This window comes from Boleophthalmus pectinirostris, unplaced genomic scaffold (assembly GCF_026225935.1).
Source record: "Boleophthalmus pectinirostris isolate CB_2022bp ecotype Guang Dong unplaced genomic scaffold, ASM2622593v1 HiC_scaffold_4, whole genome shotgun sequence".
Taxonomy (NCBI): Eukaryota; Metazoa; Chordata; class Actinopteri; order Gobiiformes; family Gobiidae; genus Boleophthalmus; species Boleophthalmus pectinirostris.
Genome location: NW_026571353.1, coordinates 29050544 through 29077992, shown reverse-complemented (window position 1 = coordinate 29077992; position 27449 = coordinate 29050544). Strand labels below are relative to the sequence as shown.

Here is a 27449-nt window from a genome sequence, read left to right as displayed (position 1 = left end):
TCTCAGACAGGGGGCAAGGGCCAGATTTCCCTATTGATCACATCGTACTTTACCATGAAATATCCAAAAGGTAAACCCACAAATGTTGAACCTGGTATTTTTTATTACTGACTAAACCCAAGAACGCACTGTATTGCAGCATAATTTTGCATTTTAACAATATTAGTTTTAGCTGCCCTCCATCTGTAATCATATTTTGTATTTTGTTTTGCATTACATTCACTAAAGGTTTAATGCAATTTTAGTTTATTTTTTATTTTACAGCTGTTTAGTGTAGCCTAACATATGTTGGCTGTAGATATATTGGCTTAAGGTAGTTTTAGCAAATACAATGAGTAATGAATATGTTTCTGACAACGATACAAAATTATAACATACTTAAAAACCTCCAAAAGGCATTTTATGTTACTTTAAAGACCCAAAGAGCCCGTGCTCCTGCTCTGACCCCAGACACAGGGCAGAGAGGGGAGAGGATGTCCGTAAGCAGCGCACTGTGGATGGAAGTGCTGATAAGGACACATGCACACACACACACAGAGTCAGCTGGGCCAGCACTAAACCAACGCACCAACACAGCTCCAAAACAAGAACAGTGCCTCCAGGTTTTCCTCTGGAGCCTGCCCAAAGTCAACTCTCAACTCTGTCTTCTTGTACCCTGCATCCTGGTTATTTGATAGAAGCTGAATTGAAACAACTGGTTTTATTTCTCTACTCATATACAGTATGTTTAGGCTGTTTTAGAGCAGTAAATTGTCTGTCAGAGCTAAGGTTAAAGCTGCACTATGTAACTTTACCAGTGAAGGCTGTGGATTCTAGCTGTTTTTCCCCATGGTGATGCTATTGCTTTGCCTGGAAGGGTCCAAAGAACGGCATTAAATCCATTTACTTCATCTCCACGGAGAGAAGTTACAAGTCAGATTCGTGGAAAAAAGATCCTGCCCCATCCCTCTCATCACTTTTCATTTTATTATTCTAATTTTTTAACAATGAAAACCCCCCGAAAAGCAACAGTTAACTATAAATTTAATCCAATAAAAGTCCCAAAGATGCACAAACAGCACTGGCCAGAAGAAGCTTGGAATAGTTCTGTTAAGTAGAGCGTTTCCAAAAAGTCGACATGAATATTCTCAGCCAAGAACATACATTGCTGACTGTCATGGTGATAATTTATGGAGACTGCCAAATATGGACACACCAGATATGGTTATAAAACATCTAAAATCACTGTAATATATTATAATTAACAAACTAATTTCACTTTGCCTCTCCCCAAGTCAGATGTGATGTTCAGGATGTTGATCTGACAACTGTACACAACATTACTCTATGTCAAAAGCTGTTTAATTCCACAGAAGAGATGTCAGCAGGGGTGGGTTGCGCATGATCTGAGTTATAATGTTTTTTCCTCATCAAAAACTTACCTGGAGTTGTGGATTATGCCCTGATGAAGACCATCTTTCTGGTCGAAACACGCTGGCATCGCTTCATGTCATAAAAGACTTTTAATATTTTCAGTGGGAGTGTGTCGGGTTTGTACCTTGCCCACTTTTACATTTTCCAGTAAGGGTAATTTTATGTTAAGATCACAAGTTTAACCCTCATAAAGCATCTGTACTGCTATTTTTGACTTTTTTATGATCCACTGAAGCGCTCTACCTCTTTTCTTCATCTGACATACCTGGAGTTGTCTTTAAACAGAAAGTGACCCTTACTGGAAAATGTAAAAGTGGGTAAGGTACAAACCCGACGCACTCCGACTGAATATATTAAAAGTCCTTTATTACATGAAGGCAAGATGCTCTTCGTCAGGGCATAATCCACAACTCCAGGTATGTTTTTGATGAGGAAACATTATACACTGGTGCCTCGGGTTTGTACCTTGCCCACTTTTACATTTTTCAGTCAGGGTAATTTTCTGTTAATATTACAAGTTTAACCCTCGTAGATCTGTACTGCTATTTTAGACTTTTTTATGATCCAGTGAAGCGCTCTACCTCTTTTCTTCGTCTGACATACCTGGAGTTGTTTCATTTTTTGTTTCATTCACACTTTTAACACACAAACCCTGCATATTTAGGATATTTAAAGTTCTTCTCTCGAACAGGAAAACACCTGTGATGATAAGTGGGAATACCGTAAGTGCACCACTGTGTTTTCAACCCCATACATCTTCATTAGAATAATTTTTGATCATTTCAGCCTTGGAATTGCCAATCTCTACTAAGCAAAAAGGTCAAATATTAGGAGTGTAACAATATCCAAGTCTCACGATACGATAACATCACGGTATGAATCTCACGGTACGATATTTATTGTGATATCATGGGAAAGCTCACGATATGATGGGGAGGCTCACGATTAGAAATTTAACAATATCCAAATCTCTCTGTACGATATTTTCATGATATACATCTCACGGCACGATATTTATTGCGATATTTTTTGGAGACTAACAAAATTGTTAATGTGCAACTTTTTCCTCTTAAAATACCTTGACAACACTTAAGAACTAAGACTTAAAAGTGCTTATAACTGTTATTTCTTCTTGTAGTCTACACGGAAATGGAGCAAAGGATCATGGTCTATGTAGTTCCCTCTGTTTTGTTTAGTTATTGCTGCACCATAACTCTTCATTTAAGCAAAGAGACTTGTAATTCGATATATTATGATGGTCCACGATATTATTGTGAGAACTTTAACGATATGATATCACGAGATTTCGGTTATTGTTACATCCCTATAAAATATAGTTGAACTTGAAGGTGGGACAGAGCATTTTGAGCTTTGGAGATGTGGACTTTATAATCGTAATTTATAAAGCTTTACTCAAACATGTGTGAATGAAACATACAATAACTCCAGCTATGTTTTTGATGACAACGTTATAACATGACTAAAAGCTCACAAGATAATTTTTTTTGTAATATGGGACCAAAGATACAGTTTTGGGCACTCTAATCACACAAGTACGCACCAGTTTCTCATACTCACCCCATTGGCCGCTGCCATCTGCACTATGACCTCTGTGGCCACGCGGCTAAAGTACCTCCCGTCACTGCCCACGACCATGGTGCAGCCCTGGCGGTCCCTCAGGTCAATGGAAGACAGCAGGCTCTGGATGTAATTCTGCAGGTAGTTCTTTTTCCCCTCAAACACCGCCGTTTTCCTGCGTAATCCATTCGTACCGGGCCGCTGATCTTCGAATGGCGAGGTCTGGACCGTCACAACCGGGATGGGACTCGTCTCCATCCTCCCTTCTTTCCTCCTGGTGTCTTCAAAAGTGGATTAAAGTGGTGAAAAGTTTCCAAAAAAAGTATACTGTCAGTGTGTCTACAAAGCAATAGACCTCATTGCGTTTGCTCTGTACCCTCCACTGCTCAGAGACAACTCCCTCTTTTGCGTAGAAAGCGCCAACAACTGACTATAAGCAAAAGAAAAAAATCAGGGAGGGCCACTATCAGCTGAGAGGGTAAAAATAGCTGGATGACTGCGCAGGGGATTGTGCTGTGCAACCAGAGACTGCGCACCTAAAGAACACCGCTAAGAATAGGATATTGTTGCGTCTAGTTACACCTGAATGTAAATCTGAAATGGTTTCTTGTAGCCTATTATAAAGTAAAATTTCTTCACTCACCTTCTAGTTTAGCGTGAACTTAACTGGACACATTCGTTATCAGATGCAACGCTGCCATCTGGAGGTGAAAAGGGTGAACTGCAGAGACGACTAGAATAGACCATCATGATTATCTGAAGGCACTGACTGACCCTATAAGGTGACCACCTCAAATTGATTTTATCACAGAGAGAGACTGAAATAGGAATAGATGCCAAATTACAATCCTGAATGTCAGCACACCCCCAAAAAAGTCTTGATTTCTTGACCAAAAAACATATTATAGGGATGGATTTCTCTCGCTATTTATAATTTTTGTGGCATCATTATAAAAGCGTGACATTCTCTGAATAAGTGGGACGAGTAACAGACCTAAAAGGCTGTACAGGACAGTCAAAGAGAAGCAGGTGGTCACCCTACTCCCAAAGGTTTTACGCACATTAACGCACGACATTTTGATTCGACTTGTTCAGATTTCTCATTTTAATTCCTTCAGTTTTATTAATATGTCTGATATTTGTTCTTAATATTATTCAATGGTTATCTTACAATATATCATTTAAAACAGAACATTTAATTTTAAAAACAGGCGAATAAATTGTATTTGGATTAAAAAGCGAGATGCAGCTGCTCACTGATTATCCATAGAAATAGATTAGCAACATTCATATTCCGTTACGCGACCGCAGTGTTCTGTTTAGCTTTTCTTGTTGTTTTATTCCAAAGTCCTTTATTCTACACCAGGGGTCTCCAACCTGTAGCTCGGGAGTTACCGGTAGCTCTCCATCCCCTTCCAAGTAGCTCACCAAGGGATTTCTGAATTATACATATTGCGGTGAAAAACTCAAATTTGATTGATTAAATGCCTGTTTCCATTGTAGATGTATCACTGTATCATGTATTATAAGCATCTAACTGTACCTCATCTACAGCTTGCCATGGCTCTTGAATTTACTACAATTTCTAGCAACTGCTAAAATTAGTAGCTCTCTGGTATTTTCGTTTTACAAAAGTAGCTCACAGGGGGAAAAGGCTGGAGACACCTATTCTACACTGTGGCCTGCTCTGCAAGATGAAAACCTAAATTGGATCTTGGTGTTTTACTTCTGTTTGGCACAGTGGACAATCCTATAGTGATTCAACCTGTGTAGTCATGCGGAGGAGCTTTACAACTTTATAAGGATATTTAAGAGTTCAGGTTCTAGGCCCATGAATGATTTATATACCACCTGATGTAAGAAAAAGTTCACATATAATACTGGTGGTAATTCTGAGTATGGCCTTGCCGATATTTTAAACATGTGTTTTGAAGTAAGCAGTCAGCGCACGATTTGTAGCCTTAGGGTTGTATCCCTGTTCTGAAAAATTAGCTAAAAACCCGCAAAATAGTGTTGGTATAGACTACAGCTGGCATCTTGTCCAAACAATATACCACAAAGACTGTGAGATTTCATGTTAACATTATTTATTACGAAAAACATTCAATATTCCGTTTGTCACGTGAATGACACAAATACATAGGCCTAATATATTATAGCAGCTCTTATTTACAGACACGTTTAAAAGTCACAGTTCAGATGCAGCTTACACAAATATCATGTAACAAGAGATTTCTTTAAGAAACGATAAAGACACACGTACGCACGGGGCACACGTGTCTAGCAGCGGGGATAGCCCATTCGGAGCGGGTCAGCCAGAAGAGGAGTCGTCGCCAGAACCGGTGCTGGACAGAACTGGGTTGTGGGCACGAGCGCGGGCATCATGTATGACGCAGCGCCGGGAACGAGCTGTGCGTAACCGTGCGCGCTCTGCGGAAGTGTCCGGCTGGAGTCCGGTGGGCTGCTGCTGGAGGCGGGTCTGCTCATGATGCTGTCGATGCTGAACGAGCACTTGGGACGCGGCGCAGACTTGACTGGTTGTGGAAGAGCACTTTTAAAGTCCGGTCTGAAGTCTGCGGGAGCGACGCTGGTTTTACCCAAAGACTGAGGCAGGAGCGGGTAAGATGCGGGCATCAGGGGGCCCTCTGGTACACCCATGTAGGGAAAGGGCACTGCGGGCGGGCTCTGGCGCTGCACACAGTACTGGGGATAGGGCCGGTATCCGGGGATGTACATGAATCCGTCTTTGGGCTGGTGTCGCTTGAAGCGCTTCCTGCGGCGGAGGAAACTGCCGTTGTCGAACATGTCCTCAGAGGCTGGGTCCAAAGACCAGTAATTGCCTTTGCCCGGGTTTCCTGGCTCTCGTGGGATCTTGATGAAACAGTCGTTGAGAGAAAGGTTGTGTCTGATGGAGTTCTGCCAGGCTGGGAACTTCTCGCGATAGTAGGGAAACTTGTTGCTGATAAAGTCACAGATGCCGCTCAGGGTGAGCTTCTTGTGCGGGCTCTGAAGGATGGCCATTGTGATGAGCGCGATGTAAGAGTACGGCGGCTTCACCGCGCTGCCTTGACCCTTCCTACTCGAGGCCGTGTCTGCGCAGAAGCTGCCCTCGCTCTCCCCTGAGGACTCGGGCTCCGAGGAATCAAACTCAGGCCCGGACTCGGCGGAGGAGCCCGGGTCACTGCTCGGGTAAAAGTGTCCGGTGCTGGGCTCGTCCTCGCCCACTATGTCGATCTCATCCTCGTCCAGAGCCAGAGCGGCGGGTCTGTGGGACAGCTCCAGGGTCCTGGACAGAGTCATGGCTGAAGACTGTCTGAAGACGCGCTAAAGGTCACTGTGCCACTCTGGCGCAAACTCTCTTCTGTGCGTAAAAACAAAGCGCAGGTGCAGAATAGTTCTCCTTAAGTTCTACTGGTCACTGGTGTCCTGCTCTGGAGCAGAGCATTTATACCGTGCGCTCTCCGGACAGTCCCATTAACCCTCTGCGCCTATCAGAGCGACTCTGCCCCGCGGGGTGCCGCGCTGAGGGGAGGGGGTCGCGAGGAGGATCTCACAGTGCGCGCGGCCTCTTCGCAAGCAGCTCAATTTACATACAACATTTTCCCATTTCCTCTCAAAAACAATAAGACTGTGACGCTTCTGATTGTTACAACATGGGAATTGTTGATAGTTAAACAAGAACTTGCGTCAGCCTTATGTAGCTCTTCCTTTTACCCCGTGAGGACACTGCGCGTAAAATTTCCACGTTTAGGCCATCACCCCCACAACAATGTTTTGTCAACTACAAGTTATCATGCTACACTGTGAGAGTTTGTTGTGAGCATCAGCACATATATCATGGTTGTATCAGAGTTAGGCCTATAGTTATAAAGTTACAAATGAGCCTTTTCACGTTTGAAACTTTAACACCACGCCTATAACGGCGCTGTTTCCACTTGGACCCCCGCGGCTTCGTTTAGTTTGCCACCTCTGGATGGCCCCGGGGGATGTGACCATGAAAATGGCCGTGGTTGGGCACCCTGCAGGCCGCAGTGAAAAGAGGCAATAGAGGCCTTAACGAGGCCATCAGCATCAGAATCAAGTAGGAAACGCGCAGCTGCACGAAGCGGCTTTATGACCTCAAAGCAAACCGCTCCAACAGCGGATACGTGTAAAACCACGCTGCTCTGACATATCCATTGCAAATGACAGAGATGAGAAAACTCCACCTATTTCCTCACCTGATAACGCTTTGAAAGTGTACGCGAGGGCGTGCGTAATGCTCCTCACATAACAACGAACAAAACATTATGAAACTTTTTTATTTTACTTTTTCAGTTAAGATTCAGCAAGAATGAGTAAAACTAACAGAATTATACAAAAATAATCAACATAAAGTACCAAGAAAAAAAAAAACACTTCACGCAGTTAATTTTAATTTTAATATAATTTGAGGAGCAAATTAGTACAATTTACAACCAACATAAATACAAAATTCAAACCATCTTATAAAAATGTGACTCCCAGAACTATTGGTCAGGTTTGTGTAAAACTCTTGACATGAACTGTTCTTGTAAAGAGTCCTTTTCCAGATTTCTACCTGTGGAACAAAAAAGAAAAGGCATTTTTAGAGAACACAGTGACTATACCAAGTGTCTTAACATGCAAATCTAAAATAAATCTAATGTATATATATTGTCACTAAATGCAAAAGCAGTATAAATTAAAATACTAAAACGTGCTGACAAAAACTTCAACTTACAAGATATTGGGTTGCTTAAAATGTTCCACAGAACTCCACAAAAGTTACATAGTTTAGCTTTAATTATGCAAATCCAAATCACAAAGTCATTATAAGTAAATACATTTAAGTAAAACACGTTGAACAATACAAGTGGCACATCAGGCCTAAGTACAAGTCGTTGCCATGTGAACGACCAGAGCAGGTATCCTTGAGCAGGTGTGGTGTTTTACGCATGTGTGAAGTGTGCAAAGTGCCGCAGTGTTGCTTTACCTATAAAAACCAGCCTGCTGATCCGGGCGTTCCCCTCCCACATCTGAGGCGTTTCATTCAGCTCGTACAGCTCGTGGACCCCCTGGAGCATCACCTGGTGGTCTTTACCTGCCAGCGCTAATATGCCCTGAAAACAGAGCAAACGGAGGGTAAGTTAGACACAAATGTTACTTAAAGGTGCATTGTGTAACCTGCTTGTCTCCATGGAAATGCTGTTAATTTGTCTGGAATGTCCCGGTATGGAAATAAATGTATCCATCTTGCATTTATTCAATAACATGGGTTTTTATTGACCTAAAAACGCACATTCTTACTGTGAGTGTCCTCGCCTCTCCACAGATCTGACAATTAACTTTAACCAAGCGTGGAGTGCTTGAATAATGATCTGTAAAGCACTTTGGGTATCTTGAAAGGCGCTATATAAATGCAATGATGAACTAATTTAGTCCTATGGTGTCACTTACTTTCTACGTAGAGATAAATACGTATAATGCCATGGTGTGGAACATTCCAGGCAACATCACCATGGACAGAAGCTGGTACCAGAAAACTTCCACAATGTACCTTTAAGTTGGAGCTGAGAATACAGTGAGCACTTTGAGGCATGGGTCAAAAAAAGTGCTTGAAAAAAAATGATTAGGCAGGAGCTTGACCATAATGTCTATCGTTGGGTTTGAAAGGGATGAAATCAACAATTCAAAACAAAACAAAAAAATCTTCTGAACGGTGCGATGTCCAAAATATCCTCAAAATGTCGCCTATAAACAGGAAACTGAATTCTGCTTTCTGTGTAGAGTCAATGCACACTGCTCCCGTCGTTTTTGATTTATGGATCTTCATCGAGATCTATGCACCTCGAAGTAATTCACCGCCACAACACTAAGAGCTGAGGATTGCGTTCACGTAAATAAAATGAAGCAGGAAAGTGGAGTACCGGAAATGTATGTACAGTAGAGTGGTGGTAGAGAGGACCAATCACAGCCTTTATTGTTTTCGTCGCTTTTCTCTACTGTCTGCATCGTTTTGACGTGTAGTTACAAAATTTCTGAGGTGCACGTCGGTCGTTGCAGACGCTCTGTGGAGGGGGTTCAAGGCAGACGCAGACACAGGGACGCAGAAGATTTGACGCACGACCATAACTTGGGCTACAGTCTGATAGCCAGGCTGGCGCCACGTAGTGCCTTCACTCGATTTCATTTCTCTCCAGCGACTAGGTCAGGACTCAAAATACAATAGACGGTTCGCAAAAACCCCGGAAGTGCAAGTTCGGACACCAGCCAATCAGCAAAGAGCCATATATTCAGTGTTGTCAATGATTCCCGAGATCGAGGATTTAAAGCTGGAATAAAGAGAATGTTTGGTGAATTTTATCAAGGGGAAAGACGTTATTGTTCTTCTTCCTATGGGATTTGGGAAAAGCTTAATATACTAGTTAGCCCCGTTAGCAGCGAATAACGTATGTGATGACCAAATAGCAGCAATTGGTTAAATGACAAAAAGTATCCGTCTACCATCGAGCGAACAAATTCCAATGCTGCGAGGTCAGACAGTTTCTACAAAGTGAAACCGGCTGATGAATCAGGCTAGTAGTTTATGGAATAAAGTAAGCGTAACAGAGGACTTTAAGGTTCAAGTAAAAGTTGAAGTGGTGGGGAATTCGGTTGTTTTTATTGCTCAAAAATATCTTAACGAAACCTGCATTCTACTGTGAGCGGGCTCGCCTCTGCACAGATCAGACCTGAGACTGATAATTTATACATACATTCGAGACCAAGCAGTAATATTTCAGTGGAGACGAACGGATGAAGGACCCTCCACCAGAAAAGTTACATTTTACACCTTTAAGTATTATGAAATGTAAAATTATTTGGTGAAAATGCAAGTTTATATATAAAAATAGACAAAAATAGGCCAAACCTGAACAAAATAACATAAAAAACATTTCAAAATCATTTAATTTAGCCACTTATAGTCTTACTCACAGTGGGACAAGTAACCAAAACGTTTACTGTAATTAGAGTATTGCTACTTCAAATATTTACTACCTAGAAGTACAAGTATGGTGGTAGAAAACTACTCTGAGAAACACAATGTCTTTGAAAAGTCACACAAGTAAATGTAACTTACTAACCACCTCTCAGTCACAAGTTAGTGGTCACACATTAACCACACTATGAATAGAACTTGTGGGGCCAATTGAAACAGAGAATAAAACCCGTAGCAAATAGATCACAGCTGACAGTAGGACGACCATTGTTTTTCACTGTACCTTGAGTCGAATGACAGTCATGGGTTGCCCGTCTTTGTTACAGAACAGCTTTTCCCACAGAAGGTCCTGAAACAGCGGAAAATGGAAGTTTACTTTTCAAAGAGCGGTTTTGTTGTTGGGAATTAGAATTGGCAGCATGAGACCGGAGCGTGGTGCAAGCGTATACCTGGACAAAGATGTTTAGAGAGTCTTCGCAGAGGTCCCCAGGCACTTCAAAAGTCACCGTTAAAATACTCTGTGGGGCAGTAAAACAAAGAAATTCATGACTTCAGGTTAAGAATTGACTTGTCATTGCAGTGCGAGTTGTGATTTTTCTGACAAGTTTTACATTTGTGATTAAATTAAAGATGTATGTTTAAAAAGTAGGATTCCAGATTCAGATTCAGAGTGGACAAAAGACTAAAATATGAACTAATCCCATGTATTTTAGAACATGTTTGCTGAGGGAACTACAAGTACAATAACAAAACAGGGCACTCTGTAATTTAGCCTGTCCTGGTTTGGTCTTGGTTTAGTCCAGACGCAGACTTGGACTGGTCCCGTTATGGTCATGGATTCATGGATGGTCCAGGATTAGTCCCACTTGCCTCCCTATTTTGATGTGATGAGTAATACAGTAATATTCGTTCTTGTTTTAGGCATAGGGAAACTTCTATCGACTAGAAATGACTTTATAAAGCATTTAGAAAAAAAAACAGGACCATGAAATACACAAATTAAAATGAAAATGGGATGATTTAATGTTCATCGGCGTCAAATTCTCTTAAGCATGAAAGTTCCTTAAGTTTAACTAAAGAAAATTTTCTCCTTGGGATACAGACAAGCATTTTCCCAATCATTACACATAATAGCTCGTGCCAAAAACACTAGTATCAAATCTGAGAACTCTAATTTATCAGTTAAGTTTATCTTAGTTTAGCCAGGCTGGCGCCACCTAGTGCCTCTGCTCAATTTCATTTCTCTCCAGCGACTAGGCCAGGAATCCAAATACAATAGACCAGACATGTCAAACTCAGGCCTGGGGGCCAAATTTGACCCGTGATATAATTATATTTGGCCTGCAAAGTCATTTCAAATATGTTTTAGAGCTGGCCCACCGACTACAGACTATAGAGACTTTTTTTTTTTTTTAAACGTTATTATTTTTTATATTTTGCTTGTTCTGAGTTCAATGTTTAAGCAAAACTATTATTTAACATTTATTTTAATAAGAAAAGGCATTAAAATACATATATCGAAAGAAGAGAAAACATGCAGATGTTGTTGAAATGTTTCAAGAAATATTTAGATTGGCCCACAACTTAGTCCCAGTTTTTAATTTTGACCCTCTGTGAATTTGAGTTCAACACTCCTGCAATAGACGGTTCTGCAAGTTCGAGCACCAGCCAATCAGCGAAGGGAAGTACATTCAGTGCTGTCAACGATTCCCGAGATCGAGGATTTAAAGCCGGAATAAAGAGAATGTTTGGTGAATTTTATCAAGAGGAAAGACGTCATTGCCCTTCTTCCTACGGGATTTTAAAAAAGCTTAATATACCAGTTAGCCCCGTTAGCGACGCATTACATACATCACGACCAAATAGCAGTGATTGGTTAAATGATAAAAAGTACCTGCCTACTGCTGAGTGAACGAATTCTAACACTGCGAGGTCAGACGGTTTGTACGAAGTGAAACGAAGTAAAACCAGCTGATGAATCAGGCTAATCTTAGTTGCCATTTCAACCCAAATTGCACAGCTCAGACATACCGCCAATTATAGATTTATCTGTAATTTAAATTTAAAAAGTTTAGTAAAGGTTCAATCCGTCTTCAGTCATAAACATTTGTTCGAAAAAATGTTAAAAAGACAAAAAAATTTCACACTAGTTAGTTAGTCTTAAACCTCGTAATTGTCACTGTAATCACATTGTTATCCGCTCTCCTTCTCATGTACTTTTACCACAGGATGAGCCGAGCTTGGTCTAGTGTGTTTGAGCAAATAACATCATTGTTTTCTGTTTTCTCCGCTCCCTCGTTCCCGCGTGAAGCCCCCGCGGCCCCCCTCCTCCCGCCCCCCTCCCCTCCCCACGCTGCCCTTTACATGTAAATGAGAATGCTGTTTTTCTGTTGTTATACCAAATGACAAGGAAGTGTGTGCCCTTAACACTTCGACACAAACCCCCCAAATATCTGCAAAGTGCCCTTTAAATGGCGTAAGGAAGCCGGGAGAGGAGGCAGAGCGCTGGTGTGAAAATGGGTGGGGGGGGGGGGGGTCGCTGGGGTCGGAGCGGAGGTGCCGGGGGCTTTGGGTCTGGAGGTGCCGAAGGGACTTGTGGATTTTCACGCGATCATTCACAAAGTCATCAGCCGGGGCGTAAAATCACTTCGTATTGTAAATGTTTCTAATGAGTTCGCTGGTTTTGCTTAAGACTGGAAATATATGTTAAAACTGATAGTTGTAATTAAGAGGCTCAGTTGCTTTTCTAGACACGTTGAAAATGACACGTCAGCTTAAAATGGCAAATTTTGGTTAAGAAAACTCCTGGCAGTTTTGATTACATGACAAATATATCTACTTCAAGCTCCTGTACTACACAAAATTGACTCTTGTGAGCTTTAAGTCATGTTATAATGTTGTTATCTCCTGAAAAACACACTGGAGTTGTGTTTTGTTTCATTCACATGTTTGAGTAATCCTTAAAATCTCAAAATGCCGTGTCAGGAAGCGGTATTTTTCAAGTTAACAGCTCCCTTTTACCCTTTGTTTAGTAGAAAATGGCAATTCCAGGGCTGAAATTACCCAAATGATTCTAGTGAATGTGTACGGAAAACACAGTGGAGTGTTTCCTGTATCACATGACATGACAAGGTGAAACAGAGAGTTTTGAGTTTGAAAGAAGAACTCAGTCTAAATATGCAGGGTTTGTGTGTTAAACATGTTGTGAATGAGGAGGAAACAACATTATAACATAGATCAGAAAATACAGTAATATGGGCCCTTTAAGAAAACTTCAGCGTTTCAGGTGAGAAGTATATGTTTCTGATCAGGATCCTTCTGAGCACTCACATCACATTTTGTTGTTTGTATGTCATTTAAGTCTTCTTTAAGCTACTACTACTACCTACTACTACTACTACTACTACTAACTACTACTACCTACTACTACTACTAACTAACTACTACTAACTACTACTACTAACTACTACTACTACTACTACTACTACTACTACTACTACTACTAACTACTACTACTACTAACTACGACTACTATTACTATCTACCACTACTACTGCTGCTAACTACTACAACTACTACTAACTATTACTACTACTACTACTACTACTAACTACTACTACCACTACTACTAAACTAACTACTACTACACTACTACTAACTACTACTACTACTACTACTACTAACTACTACTACTACTACTACTAACTACTACTACTACTACTACTACTACTACTACTACTACTACTACTACTAACTACGACTATGACTACTATTACTACCTACTACTACTAACATTACTACTAACTACTACTACTAACTACTACGACTATGACTACTATTACTACCTACTACTACTAACATTACTACTACTACTACTACTACTACTACTACTAACTACTACTACTACTACTACTACTACTACTGACTACTACTACTACTATACTACTACTACTACTACTACTACTACTACTACTACTACTACTATTACACTACACTACTAACTACTACTACTACTACTACTACTACTACTACTACTACTACTACTACTACTACTACTACTACTACTACTACTACTACTACTACTACTACTACTACTACTACTACTACTACTACTACTACTACTACTACTACTACTACTACTACTACTACTACTACTACTACTACTACTACTACTACTACTACTACTACTACTATACTACTACTACTACTACTACTACTACTACTACTACTACTACTACTACTACTACTACTACTACTACTACTACTACTACTACTACTACTACTACTACTACTACTACTACTACTACTACTACTACTACTACTACTTACTACTACTACTACTACTACTACTTACTACTACTACTACTACTACTACTACTACTACTTACTATTACGTACTATTACAACTATCACTACTACTAACTACTACCTACTACTACAACTATCTACTACTACTACTACTACCACCACTACTACTACCACTACGAACTACTACTACCTACTATTACAATTATCACTACTACTACCTACTACTACCTACTACTACCTACTACTACTACTACTACTACTACTACTACTACTACTACTACTACTACTACTACTACTACTACTACTACTACTACTACTACTACTACTACTACTACTACTACTACTACTACTACTAACTACTACTACTACTACTACTATCTACTACTACTACTACTACCACTACTACTACTACTACTACTACTACTACTACTACTACTACTACTACTACTTACTACTACTACTAGTATTCACATTTTTATCTATGTTACAATTTTGTTTCCTCATTAAAAACAGACCTGGAGTTGTGTTTGTTTCATTCACACATGTTTAACACATAAATCTTGCATATTTAAGCTTCTCTTAAATGGAAAACCCTCCTTGTGGTGACATGTGGTAATACAAGAAGTGCTCCACTGCGTTTTTTTTAACTCCATACACCTCTGCTAGGATCGTTTGGATCATTTCAAACCAGGGATCTCCAAACTCTACTAAACAAAAGGTAAAAGGTAGTAGTTACTCGAAAACTACAGCTTCATGACATCATGAGGTGGATCAGAGCATTTTGAATTTTGGAGATGTAGACAGATGAATAATGAAGGATTTCTTAAACATGTGAAACAAAACACAAATCTGGGTTTGTTTTTGAGGAGGTAGCAACATTCTAACATGGTTTAAAGCTCACAAGAGTCAATTTTGCATAATATAGGACCTTTAAAAAGAAGTTTACTGTCAATATAAGAAAAAAAACATTGTGATCCCAGGCTCTTTTGTATTGAGAACCTTTCACACTTGTGTCAGAAACAGCAGTAGCAGCAGCACAGACTCTGCTCTGTCTAGCCAGCTTCACGTGCCCGTCTATTCTATGGGCCCTATACGAGCAGAACCACCCGACCCACATCAAAAGCCCCGACTCAGACCGCAGAGAGGGACGGAGGGGACGAGGGGGACGAAGGGGGGACAGAGGGGGGACGGGGAGTTTCACCTCGGTGACATTTGGCCCGGGGGGACACGGTCTCTGGTAAAGACTTTATGCCAGAGGAAATGATGTGTTGGAATACATTAGCAAACACAACTCGAAACAAAGAGAACAGAGGAGGAGAGGAAGACAGAGGAGGAGAAGGAAAGAGGAAGACAGAGATGAAAGGAGAGAGGAGGAAAGGAGCAGAGGACAAAGGAGGAGAGGAGAGAAGGAAAGGAGGTTAGAAGAGGAGAGGAGAAGAAGGGGAGACGAGGACAGAGGAGGAGAGATTATAAAGGAGAGAGAAGAGAAGAGGAAGAGAGGAGGACAGAGGGGCAGAAGAGGATAGAGGAGAAGAGGAGGAGAGACGGAGAGGAGGAGAGGGGGACATGTGGACAGAGGAGGAGAGATAGAGATACAGAGGGGTAGAGGAGGACAGAGAAGGAGAAATGGACAGGAGGAGGAGGACAGAGATGAAAGGAGAGGAGGAAAGGAGCAGAGGACAGAGGAGGAGAGACTGAGGCGGGAGAGAAGGAGAGGGGGACAGAGTAAGAGAAGATGAGTAGAGGGGAAGAGAGGAGACGGGGAGGTAAGGATAGTGGATGAGAGGAGGAGAGATGAAAAGGAGAGAGGAGGAGAGGAGTGAAGAGGAAAAGAGGAGGACAAAGGGGGAGAGGAGGGGGAGAGGGGAAGAGAGTGGGAGAAGGGAAAAGGAGCACAGACATGAAAGGAGAGAGGAGGAAAGGAGCAGAGGACAGAGGAGGACAGAGGAAGAGATAAAACCGAGAGAGGAGGAAAGAAGAGGAAGGAGAGGAGGACAGAGGGGAGGAGGAGGTGTAGGGAAGAGAGGAGGAGAAGGGAAGACGAGGACAGAGATGAAAGGAGATGAAAGGACAGAGGAGGAAAGGAGCAAAGGAAAGAGGAACAGAGAGAGAGAGGGGGAGAGGAGGAGTAGGGGAGAAGAGAACGTGGAGGAGTAGGAGAGAGGAGGAAAGATGATACCTTATCCAGATGAGGATGGGACGATCTCATGAGCTGCAGCTTCTCAGACAAACTGTGGGACAGAGACAGAGAGAATAAAGTTAATAACGTTCAAGTTTGAATCATCTCCCTTGTGGATAAAGAAAATTTGTCTAAGTCTAAATACCCCATAGACAACTGATTTAAGACTTTATTGTGTGCATTGTAAGTAGAAGTAGATCTTACACAGACTCTACCCACTCTGTATGATGGTGAGATTGTTATGTTTCAACACAAAGGTCATTTTTTTCCTTGCATTTTATCGCCAAAATAATGAATTTTGTAAATAGCCAAGTTAGTATTCGTTCTATTGAGATCATCTAATGTAAATACTGTAAACATCTCAGTCCGATTAGGTTCATTCGCTTTTCACGTTATGATGATTTTACGTGGGCGGACGTCAGCTGACCAGACACACCGCAGCAACATCATGTGACACTTCTGAGGAAGGAGCGCAACCAAAACAAGGTATGACCAAAAAAAAAAAATTTAAAAAATACAGGTCTGATCACAAGAATCTCTAGGTCAGGTCAGTAGCTCAGTTTTCATAATCCTAAACTAAACTAATTAAATGTACATAATAATATAAAAGAATATTAAAATAGCTCATTCCTCTTCATCATGCCGACAGAAAACAAGATCTTTTTTGAATTGTTTTAGATTGGCACATATATACAGGTGATGCCTTAATAAATAGATATTATAATTAAAATATAGTCAAACATATTTTTGATAATAATTAATGGGTAATTGTTTTGGAACATGTATGATAGTAAGTTCAACGACTATCGAGAAATTTCTGAAATATGGATTCTACTATACTCGGTAGGGCTGAGTATCATTAAGAAGTTGCCAGTACCTGATACGATGCCATGATACGATACATAACTCGATACAGTGTGCTTTTGACTGAATATATTTCAAATCGATTCGATACGGTTCAAGAAAAAATAAAGGCTAATTCATGGCTGTGACACTACAAGTCTTTGTGTAACCACTTCTTATGCAAAGTGAATATGAAACACAAACATTTTAATCATCAGAACAGTAAAAATGTCAATTGTACTGCATAAACAAGTTTCCTTCCTATGAACAAGCAACAAAACTGTAGCTCTGTAACAAAATAATTGAGTAAAATACACCAAAACATACTCTTGCTGATTAGGAATGTAAAAGTAACTGAAATATCGTGATATCGTATCGTCAAAGTTCTCACAATAATATCGAGGATCATCACAATATATCGAATTACAAGTCTCTTTGCTTAAATTAAGAGTTATAGTGCAGCAATAGTTTAAAAAAAAGAACTACATAGACCATGATCCTTTGCTCCAGACTGCATGAAGAAATAACAGTTCTAAACACTTTTAAGTCTGTTTGGATTAAGTCTTGTCAAGGTATTTTAAGAGGAAAAAGTAGCATATTTACAGTTTTGTTAACCTCCACAAAATATCGCAATAAATATCGTACCGTGAGATGTATATTGTGAAAATATCGTACAGTTACATCTCTAATCGTGAGCCTCCCCACCATATCATGAGCTTTTCCACAATATCTCAATAAATATCGTACAGTGAGATTTATACCGTGGCGATATCGTACCGTGGGACTTGGATATCGTTACACCCATGTTGGTGATTTATCGATACAGCAGTCCACGATATCGATACTGTATCTTCACATTAAGCTATACGATATATCAATATTTTGGTATTTTCGCACATGCCTAATACTCTGGTATAACAGGTGCAAGGATAAATGTTAAGGATAAATGTCAAATTTTAAGTTTTAATAAAAAAATTAAGATTATTTTCTGTAATTACCATAACCATTACATTTACTATAATAACTTTTTTGTTGATTTGTAAGATTGCATCCTGTTGTTTGAAGTCAATTATAGTAAGTATACCATTATTATTATTTTTTACTACTCACTTTTAGAAACTATGAACCAGATATTATGTGTTCTTACTAATGTTTCAATTGAATTATAACAGGCATATCTGTAGAAATCAAACCCCACAGTACATGAGTTTAAAAATATATTACTGTACTGTTATATTTTATACAAAGCAAAAGACTAAAAGCATAGAACTGTTATGTATGAAGTCATAATGTAAATGAAAGAAGTGTCTGTTGCGATTTAATGTGTAATACACGATGGTGCGTATCAATGCTTAATGAGGAGAACCTCTGAATGGAAGGTTTTAGAAACAGCAATTCAAGCCCACACACCTCACGCTGGGACCCCCAAACAAACCCCTCAAACCTTAATGTGGTGTCCAGGACGAGTCAAATACTGATACAGATGCAGATTTTTGACTAATAATACAATTGTCTCCAGTAGCCAGTTGAATTTTGTACATAAACCCACAGTTAGACTTAAGAAATTACTGCCCTAACACATAATAATAAAAGAGTAATCAACTAAGTACGTAGAAATGATGTTAAATAAGTAAAAACAGAGCAGGACACCAATGATTTCTATTTGTACAAGTAAAAAAACAAGTACAAATAGAAGTGTTGTAATAAGTCAGAGCAGGACACCAATGATTTCTATTTGTACAAGTAAAATAGAAGCACATAGAGGTGGTGTAATTCCCTGTAATCTGACAAGTTGTGCTAAATAAAAAGTATTTTGAGGTTAATGTAAAGAAATTGCAAGTGGTTTGACTGATAACTGATAAAAAAAAAAAAAAAAGCATGCATTTTTAAGACCTACTCCTACTGACCAGGCTTGCCTCACAAAAGATCTGACCTGTAACTTGGCCTGGACACGTCACCTGCTGGATCCCATGGAGACTGATAAGTATAATGTCATACTGCGGAACATTCCAGGCATGGAACGTAGCGGACCCCCCACAAAAAATGACATAGTGCATCTTTTAAAGTCCTATAATATACAAAATAATATCCCCAATCCCTAAACATCCTCTGTCTGCCCTTCACTGACTCCCTGTTCATTACAGAGTGGATTTTAAAATACTTTTATTTGTTTTTAAATGCCTAAATGACCTTGCCTCACCATACCTTGCTGACCTGCTGGTGCCACACTCTCCAGATCTGCTGAACATACTCTACTCGTGGTTCCTCAGTCCAGGAGGAAGCTCAGAGGAGACGGAGCATTTTCTTTCTGTCATTGGGCCTAAATTATGGAATAAGTTGCCTATTCACATAAAACAAGCTCATTCTGTTCTTGCTTTTAAATCACTTCTTAAAACATCCACACTTTTCTTTGGCTTTTAACTAGTTTTGATGTCTTTTACTGTTCAATAATCATTTTTTTCATTGTGTTAAATATGTTTTTATCTTTGTTTACAGCACTTTGTTTTTGTTGTTGTTTTTTTTATAATTTGTCATTTTTGAGGGAGTGGATACCCAGCACATTAATAACAAGATAGATAAAGGAATAAAGGGTAGGCATAATAAGCTTAATCTTCAGCCTACACCTTTTCGGTCTGTGTAGGTTAAATATGACTGTGAATTAATGTCAAAATATACCTGTGACCGAAATAAATAAATAAATAAATAAATAATAGACATAAAATATAAAACTAACACGCATACAAAGAAAGAAAAAAGAGAGAGAGGGAAAAAAAAAGAAGAAAGAGGGGGTAGGGGGGGTTTCTGTGTGTATTTACATTTTAGGGCTCAAATCAAATTTAATTTACATACAATTACATATGTTCTGTTCCCTTCCCATATCTTTCGTTTGTTTGTTTTGGCAACCCCAAAACGCACTTGCACGTACATTACATTATACAAGCATTTACATACACATATATTTTGACATTGTCCGACAGTATGTTATTCTTATTTTACTGTGCTTTGTCCATATAGGCCAACGATGTGTTTGTTTGTTTTTTATTTAATTTCCACAGAAATTAAATCCAAAAAGTCTTTGTATCAACTGTCTATGTCGAAGCACTTATGTTTACGTTCTTTCCAGTTCATCATAATAATATGTTTAGCTGATTAAAAAACCCAGTGATAATATGTGATCCAATTTTTGGGATGAAAATCCTGAGTTCTTATTCCAAATAGACACAGCAACGGGCATGGAGAGATCTGCACATCCAACATACAAGCCAGCCTATCCATTACAGTGCTTCAGTATTGTTTCACTTCCACTTTGTTGTTTTTAAGAGTGCTTTATAAATTAACTGGATTTGGATTTAAAATGTATTCCTGTGAGGTTTAAGTCATGTAATAAAGCTGTTTTCTTATCAAAAACATACCTGAAGAGTTTTGTTTCATTCACACATGTTTGAGTATTCCTTTATTATTAGTGGGTCCGGTCAAGCGGTAACGGAGGGAAACAGGGCAGATTTTTTACATTCAAATAGCTCTTATTCAGAAACTAGAGGGACTATTGAAATAAGTAAGATATCAGAATGTAGGAAAGAGTTAACACTCCAACAGGGTAAAGTTAAACCTGTGATATTCTTTCAAGTTGTTGACAAAAATTTTAAAACTCATGTCGGTAACGGAGGGAATGAAATATGCAGCACTTTTTGGGCAATAAATACAAACAGTGATAACTCTTGGTTCTCACTTACATATCCTTAACAAACTGGTTTGAATATTTGCTTAATATAGTTTTTTACCATATGGTACAAGATTAGGTTGAAAAATCTCTTACTTTTTGAGTAATGAGATTTTTTATTAAGAAAGGTCATGGTAACGGAGGGAAAAGTAACAGAGGGAAAATTGTGCAAACAAGTAGAAGGTGCATGATTTTGCATAATTTGTCAGCTTTTTTCTTCAGAATACTTTAATATTACTTCAAAATGAAAGGAAACTATTTCTATAAAATATGTCAGTCCTTCCAAGCAAATTTTTATAATTTTAAATACTGTTTTTTTTTTTTTTGAAAAATCATGTACCTTCATCAACAGTTCAAAGATCGAATAACACAAGATATGATGAAATACATCCATTTATTTACATGATTTGCAGGTCTTTGAAATTTGGGAAATAATTTTTGTTCCATGTTTCATACATGGTCTGTTTAAAACGTATGTAACTTTAGAACCAAAAATGGTACAGAAAAAAGGTAAACAGTTTCATAAACTAGAGTACATATGTATCTGTTCAATACATTTTTATATCAGATGCACTAACTTGAATTTTTGGCCTTGCTGTTTACTTCTGCTTGACTGGACCCTAGTCTTTCTGTATCCCTAAAGCTCAAAATGTTCTTTCACCTAGTAAGTTTACAGCCCCTTTTACATTTTGTTCCATAGAAATCAGCATTTCCAGGGCTGAAATTATCCAAATGATTCTAGTGAATGTGTATGGAGCACATCCTGTTTTACTACATGACATCGCACAGTAGTACACAATGTTTTCTGTTTGAGAGAAGAACAGAGCCTAAATACGCAGGGTGTGTTGTGTGTTAAACATGTGTGAATAAAACAATGAGCAAACAACATTATAACACACGAGATCAGAAAACAGCGCAGAGCATTCGAAAATTCTATTCAGTTACAGCTAATCTTCCTCGCCTAATTCTCCATGCTCATCTGAATGGCCGAGGAGTCAAACCAGATTGAGATGTTGTGTCACGAGATCTGGCCCCATCCCTTTGCTGTTTGTACCACACAGGCGGAGCTGTGGGGGTCCGCTTCAAACAGCCAGCGAGGGTCCCAGAGGAGGAGGGGCCCCGCTTCTCAAAGGCAGGGGGAAAGAGACTATCTGTCAGAACAAGAGGGGCCACAGTGGGGGCCAATGGACACACACGGCTTTAATCCTCCGCACCTGGTTGCATACATACACTGACCCGGGTCCATGTTAAGAGAGCTTTAACGCTATTCACATGAAGGATGAACATTGAGCGCATTCATGAGGTAACTTTCTACACCGCAAACAATATGATGGCCACCCTAGGGAGCTACCGGGCGAGAGAAAGAGTCTGTTAATTAGAGAGGAGAAGAAGGAGCAACAGTATCAAAGACTATAGGGTACACACAACAGAGGAGCACACAAAAGGCGTAGCTCTGTAGCAGCATAGAGCCCGGGTGTACTCAAGCTCGACTTACATTTGCACTACACTGGAAGTTTAGCATGAAGACAAACGGACCGAGAAGATTGAGGGGAAATTGGCCATTAATGTACAACAAACTAAAGTCTTACTATAAACACATGTAAGAAGTCAGATCTACTTTTCTGAATGTTTTTTTGCTACCTTTTTTTCCTGTTATCTTATATCTTGGGCCATCACAAGTTGACTCGGCCCAAAAAACACCCTATTTAAGAAAAGCTATTGGCAAAATCATGTAACTGTAAATTTTAAGGTACTGCATAAACTGCATAAATGGTCAAATAACCCTAAAATTTTGCATAGTGTATCCTGACACATCAGGGAAACTGCTTGCTGTCTTTCTACTGTCAAATATCTCTCTCAACATACCCCAAAAGACAAAAAAAATTCATCAAAAGTGATCATTTTCAAGCATTTTAAATATGAAATATATATATTGACAGCTGAATTATAGGGGCGTAAGATCTCATGAAACCAAATTACCACACGATCGTGCAAACATGAGAAAAATGATCTTGCCAGATTTTTTTTTTTTTTTTTTGGGATTGGACAAAAAAGGGTCACATACTGGTGAGTTACATCTCTTACAGTTCCAAAAAGCAACACTAGAGTGGAAACAAAAAATATTAAATCAAATATGTAAGAAAAACTGTGAGGTCAAAATTGGAAACTGAATCATGACATTTCAATTTTAGGACTTTTGTTAAAATCTCATCTTGTCTTGTTCTTGTGGACACAATCTCGTCTCTCGTCTCGTTTTGTAGAAATTGTGTCTCGTCCCATCTCTAGTGGGGCAGTAAGGGAGCATGAAGAGTGAAAGACAGTGATCCTACAGGTTTCTTCAAGTTAAATTTAAAAAGTCTTTTTAAGATCTTTTTAAGACCATTTATATAAAAACATAATACCTATTTCGCGGCCTATTTCATAAACCTCCAAGCAAAGAAAAATTAAATTCTTGAATTTGTGTTAATTTATTTCTCAAACAAAGGACTATGTGGAGGAGAGAGATTCTTCCTCATGACCTCAGCATGAAATGTGTAGCGCGGTAACGTAAAACCAAAGTTGAAAAACAACGTAACGGCATTAGTCAAACTTCATGTTCTGCTGAGATTTTCTTTGTTTTTACTCTCTTCTGCTTCACATGTTGCTTGGGGTGCTGTAGCGCATGATGCTCAGTGACGTGTTCGGAGTATTCTGGCCCGCGGCTGCGTTCTGTTCTCAGTTATTGGTTCCGCCGCTCTTTATTTAGGCTGTTATTTAACCAAATAATGGTGGTTGACAAATTAAACTTTTGAAGAGAAATGCAATCCAGAGAAGTTACATATTGCAGAAATTTTAAGACCAAGATCTAAAAATTCAACCACGGGAAGTTTTAATGACTCTTTTGAAGTCTTCTGTTTTTGTTTTATGAAGATATTTTACAATGAAATTAAACAGTAATCCACAATAATCCTGATGTAGTACTTACGGTCAAAAAATTATGACTAATGTTATGTTTAGGTTTACGAATTAAGTTTGATATGTAATATGTAAATGAGGGTACATGCTGAAACAGAATCTTCACTAATTAAGAATGTATATATTTCCATTATCTATTTATTGATCTATTTAGCAGTGACCACACTCACCTACATAAAATATGAAATAAGTTTGGGCCATTTTACCCTATCAAAAAAAAAAACAATCAATGTAAAAGTGTTATTATATCCCAGTATATATTAATTAATCCAGTTGTGGTCCAGTCCATACACAATTGTAGGCCTGTCCCAATAATATATTTAGGTACAGAGAAATATAACAAATGATAATACTGAAACTACTTCATGCCACTGACGCAAAGGTAAACCCAGTAAACCAATTTTAAAATAGACAGTAACATTAAAAGTCCTAAGCAGCAACAAATAAACAATAGAATGAAGTCACTTATTCAACCTTCTAAAGCTTAAATCTTATCAGGTTACAACTAAAATAGCAAAATTCTCTCAATTATTGCAAAGAAAAAGTACTCACGATAAATACTGAGCCCAAAAATATATTGTTCCATTGTTATATTGTTGTGTTGAATGATAAATTGACATAGTAATTGTCGTGACGTGGTTCATTGGTCACATGTTTTTCAACTTGTGTCATTCAGAAGTCGTTTGTCATGAGTTTATCAACACGACTCCTTGAAATCTGCATTTGAGCTCAGAAGAAAATGAAATATATATATATAAATCTAATGTATAGGAAAATATATATGTGTGTGTATTCTTTAAATAAAAAATCTACTCACTTTGCGACATTCTCACTGTCGAAGGAATGTAGGTCGAGGACTTCGGAGAGGTCCACCCTGCAACACACAGCAGTCACACTTCAGTCTGATTGAGATGAATGAGAATAGTTTAGATTAGGGATCAAGGATTAATGGATAACGAGTAGTATCACACACAGTAAGCAGTTAAATACCTTTGTTGTCACATTCATAAAGTACTTACTTATTAAAGGGCCCATATTAAACTATTTTCTGATGTACAGGGTTTTTCACTGACAAAATTTCTAAGCTTTTCCATGACCTCAAGTGAATTTTCCATGATTTAAGGCACCGACATGTGTAGAATTGATCAGACTTTTAGGACTAAATATGAAATGTTAACTCTTTCCACTCACCTTATGGTTTGGTATTATAGTTTTTAACATTCAAAATACTGTCAGTGCATTTATTGTCGTCTCTTTTAAGGCGCAAACGTTTGGAAATAATCATAATAGCCTAATGATAACTTAAAAGAACGCTGTAGTTGCGTGAAAGAGATACTAAAATTCCAAGACTTGAATGACATTTTCAATTTCCATGACTTCTCCAGGATTTCTATGACCCTGGGAACCCTGTTGTTCATCATCAAAGCATACCTGGAGTTTTTTTTTATTTATTTCATGTTTGTTTGTTTTTTTATTTAATTTGTAACATACAACATGACATTTTTTATTAAAAAAGGACCTGTTAATTAATAAATTATCAGTAGTGTTAACACAAAACCCACTCCCACCATCTAGACTGCACAATACTGGTCAAGTACGCACTGTTGTTCAGATCAGATCAGATATTTTAATGTTTCAGAATGAGAAAAAATATTCAGATTGATGTATTATCTATGTGCATGAATAATATTGTGCAGCCCTTTCTGGAAATTAAACAAATAAAATCATCTTTTCTTGTAAAAAAAAAAAAAAAAAACAGAGCTGGAGTTGTGTTTTGTTTCATTCACACATGTTTGACACACAAGTCTTACAGAGTTGGACCTAACTTGAAAACCGCTTCATGCCATCACAAGGTGGAACAGAGCATTTTGAGTTTTAGAGATATAAGCAGACGAATAATAAAAGATTGCTCAAGTTAGGTCCACCTCTGTAAGACTTGTGTGTCAAACATGTGTGAATGAAACAAAACACAACTCCAGGTATGTTTTTAATTAAGTTACAACATTCTAACATGACTTAAAGCTGAATTTTGCGTAATATAGAACCTGTAACTTCATCATTAAGTTCTCCGTAAACACCTGAAAAACCACTAACTAACATGCGTAGTTTAGTTAGTTTAGTTAATCTGTGGTCCCTAAACTATAAAGCATTCCCATCTGACTTATTGAAGGGACAAAAATAAACCTTCTAACTCTTTCAACTCGGCCGCACCAGCGCTGAGTTCAGACCCGTCGGGAGCAGGCTGTGGGAATGTTTTTGTGATTAACCCCTCTCTGCACGTCCTCTTTCATGTGCGATCTGGTCTGGACCCTGGTCTGGACCCTGCTGAGTCCCAACAGCTTTTGAGGGCAAATGCAGACAACTCTTGGACAATATTAATTTCGTGCACATAAACAAGACACCCTTTTAATCATGCTATTTAACACAATAAATAGTCAAATCGCATTCCTTCAAGGGCTGATGTTACTCAATTTTCTGATCCGTTATAATGTTGTTTCCTCATCAAAATCAGACCTGGAGTTGTGTTTTGTTTCATTCACACGTTTAACTCACAAATCCTGCATATTTAGGCTGTGTTCTTCTCTCAAACGTAAAACACTCGATTCCACCTTATGATGTCATGTCTTAATAAGTGCTCCACTGTGTTTTTAAACTCCACACATCTTCACTTTCAGACCTGGAAATGTCAGTCTCTTCTGAACTGAAAAGTGTAAGGTAGTTTTTAACTTGAAAACTACCTCTTCATGACATCACAAAATGGAATAGAGCATTTTGAGCTTTAGTGATGTAGACAGTTGTTGTAATTTCAGATTCATTCCCCATCAAGTTGCCAACAACATGTACTAATCTTTAAATCTGTAACAATAAAGTTGCCTAAAGTGTTCATAAAGTATTTAGGTATTTTCCATAATTTATAAGCATTGCTTCAATATAATTCTTTTTTTAAGGCCTACACCTCTAAAGCCTGTAAAGACTCTGTGAATGCACTATATAAATAAAAAAAAAAACTTACTTATTAACTTACTTACTTACACATTTTTTTTGTTGACTGAAGCAATACTTGGGATCACAAGAAAAATAGATTTCATTTCTAGACATCGAACAGTGTTTTTTTTTTTTTCATGGCAAATGTTGATACTGATTGTTTAGAATCCAGAGAAACTGATGGCTGATACGATCTGCTGTTATTTTTTGGCTGATATGTGGAGTCAATTTAGATTATTTTCCCCAAATTCTGTTATTTAAATTTACTACAAACTCACCTACAGCCTTTTTTTTTTACCATAAACCTGTGAGAAAGCAGAGCAGTCATATTTTGTGCAGTTATCTTTTCTTACTTGAAGGGACAGTGTTGGAGACGTGTGGAGACACTTTTAAATATTCCATCCAGTCCTTGTATTTGCAGAGGTCGCTGGTGCTAGGCTAGTGCATGTCAATGGCCATAGTTATCCTGCCACTAAAAACAGTCTTAC

At 38.7% G+C, this 27449-nt stretch overlaps 3 protein-coding genes across 3 annotated transcripts in view; all 3 read right to left on the bottom strand.

Annotated features, from left to right (window-relative positions):
* The window catches only part of pgm5 (phosphoglucomutase 5), a 74415-nt gene extending 71012 nt beyond the window's left edge, over positions 1-3403 (bottom strand). The window contains exon 1 of the mRNA XM_020932322.2: positions 2992-3403. Coding sequence (XP_020787981.1) covers positions 2992-3249 — 258 coding nt within the window. The 5' untranslated portion in view covers positions 3250-3403. The remainder of the gene's footprint in view (positions 1-2991) is intronic.
* A 1868-nt stretch (positions 3404-5271) lies between these two features.
* Positions 5272-6291, bottom strand: foxd5 (forkhead box D5). The gene has a single exon (XM_055161434.1). The coding sequence runs from the start codon at positions 6289-6291 to the stop codon at positions 5272-5274; it is 1020 nt and encodes a 339-aa protein (XP_055017409.1).
* Positions 6292-7393: 1102 nt separating this feature from the next.
* Positions 7394-27449, bottom strand: part of cbwd (COBW domain containing) — a 40973-nt gene continuing 20917 nt past the window's right edge. Inside the window, exons 11-16 of the mRNA XM_020932333.2 lie at positions 24794-24850; positions 16458-16509; positions 10420-10488; positions 10254-10319; positions 7985-8111; positions 7394-7570 (exon numbers count right to left, since the gene is read on the bottom strand). Of these exons, the coding sequence (XP_020787992.1) occupies positions 7500-7570; positions 7985-8111; positions 10254-10319; positions 10420-10488; positions 16458-16509; positions 24794-24850 (442 nt within the window). The 3' untranslated portion in view covers positions 7394-7499. The remainder of the gene's footprint in view (positions 7571-7984; positions 8112-10253; positions 10320-10419; positions 10489-16457; positions 16510-24793; positions 24851-27449) is intronic.